At 42.3% G+C, this 1,627-nt stretch overlaps 1 protein-coding gene across 1 annotated transcript in view; it reads left to right on the top strand.

Moving 5' to 3' along the window:
• Positions 1 to 1,627, top strand: part of PDLIM5 (PDZ and LIM domain 5) — a 223,385-nt gene that overhangs the window by 2,315 nt on the left and 219,443 nt on the right. Inside the window, exon 2 of the mRNA XM_045284331.1 lies at positions 768 to 905. Coding sequence (XP_045140266.1) covers positions 810 to 905 — 96 coding nt within the window. The 5' untranslated portion in view covers positions 768 to 809. The remainder of the gene's footprint in view (positions 1 to 767; positions 906 to 1,627) is intronic.

Here is a 1,627-nt window from a genome sequence, read left to right as displayed (position 1 = left end):
AACAATATTGTCAAGTTCTTTAAATTTGTATGCCCAAACCTAACCAAACTCACTGCCAATTGAGCTGATTCCCACTCTTAGTGGCCCAAAGTTTCAACTACAGATCTTGCTGTTAGCAGCCCAGTGCTTACCCAGCAGCGCTACAGAGAGCCACAAAACTGGATATAGCAAGTTAGACTAAATATTTTTATGAAGCAGACAGCCTCATGTTTCTCCTGCAGAGTGACTGGTGGGTTTGGACCACCAGCCTTGGCGATTAACAACCCAATACCAAACCCACAGGATCACCAAAAAACAAAACAAAAAAATTCCCAGCCATCAAGTCAATTCTGACTGATAGCAGCCCTATAGGACAGGGTAGATCGGCTGTTTGGGTTTCCAAGACTATACCTCTATATGAGTAGAAAGCCTCATCTTTTCCCATGGAGTGGCTGATGGTTTTGAACTGCTGACTTTGTGGTTCTCAGTACAATGCCTAATGGCACCCCCAGGGCACCTTAAAATTATTATAATTTTTTAGAAATGTATTTTAGAAGAAGAATTTTATATTGTGGAAATTGTCCTGAGTGTAGAAATTGCGTATTACCTCCTATATTCCATTTCTTAGACTGAAATGACTGAGCTTAACATAGATTTGTATCTACTGTATCCCCTCTCCACTAAAAAACAAACAGGGAACATAATTTAGTTGGCTTTCTGTTAAGTGAATGTAAATATGTAATCGAATTTCAAATAAACACTTCATTAACTATCTAATTTTCTTTCAGTTTCTTTCGTCTCCTGGGACCGGACTTTGAACCTTTGGAACCATGAGCAACTACAGTGTGTCCTTGGTTGGCCCAGCTCCTTGGGGTTTCCGTCTGCAAGGCGGCAAGGATTTCAACATGCCTCTGACTATCTCTAGTGTAAGCATGCTTACAGATTTTATTGCAGATGTTCACTCGGTGGTCCTGGAGGCCTCAAAGCTGAGTGGTCAAATTGCGTATGAGATTTGATGTCAGCCAACTTCATTTTCTTTAACAAAGAATGGGGGAAGTTATATTAGCAAATTTCATTTTAGCTTATTTTTAGCCTCCCTCCATCTTATCAATGATGAAACGGAAATGTATCTAATTAGGGAGCGGTTTCTGGGGTTCTCAAATCTTGAACTGTCACTAATTTGGGAAAGCCTCGGGACCTTGGTTACTGCTATTAGAAGATTACACTATGGGATTATCATGGTTCCTTTCCGCTACAACAGTTGTAATTTCCCGAGTTCACTTTCTGGCTAGAAGACCTCCAACCCACTGCCATTGAGTTGCTGCTCATATGTACAACCCTAGAGGACAGGGTGGAACTGCCCCTTGGGTTTCCAAGACTTTAGGTTTTTATGGGAGCAGACAGCCTCATCTTCATCAGAGCAGCTAGTAGGTTCAAACCATTGATTCTGTGCCCAGCAGCTCAATGCGCAGCCCCAAACCCACTACCACTGAATCGATTCCAGCTCCCAGCAGCCCTATGAAGGGTTTTCAAGATCTTAAATCTATATGGGAGTAGACAGTTTGACATTCTGAGGAGTGGCTGATGAGTTTGAACTGCCCACTTTTGTGGTTAGCAGCCCAGCTGCCACCAGAGTGAACCATCAAGT

This window comes from Echinops telfairi, unplaced genomic scaffold, assembly GCF_000313985.2.
Source record: "Echinops telfairi isolate 266 unplaced genomic scaffold, ASM31398v2 ScPeMD7_7468;HRSCAF=8506_0, whole genome shotgun sequence".
Classification (NCBI taxonomy): Eukaryota; Metazoa; Chordata; class Mammalia; order Afrosoricida; family Tenrecidae; genus Echinops; species Echinops telfairi.
The sequence above is the reverse complement of the archived record's forward strand: the minus strand, read 5'-3'. Positions and strand labels throughout refer to the sequence as shown.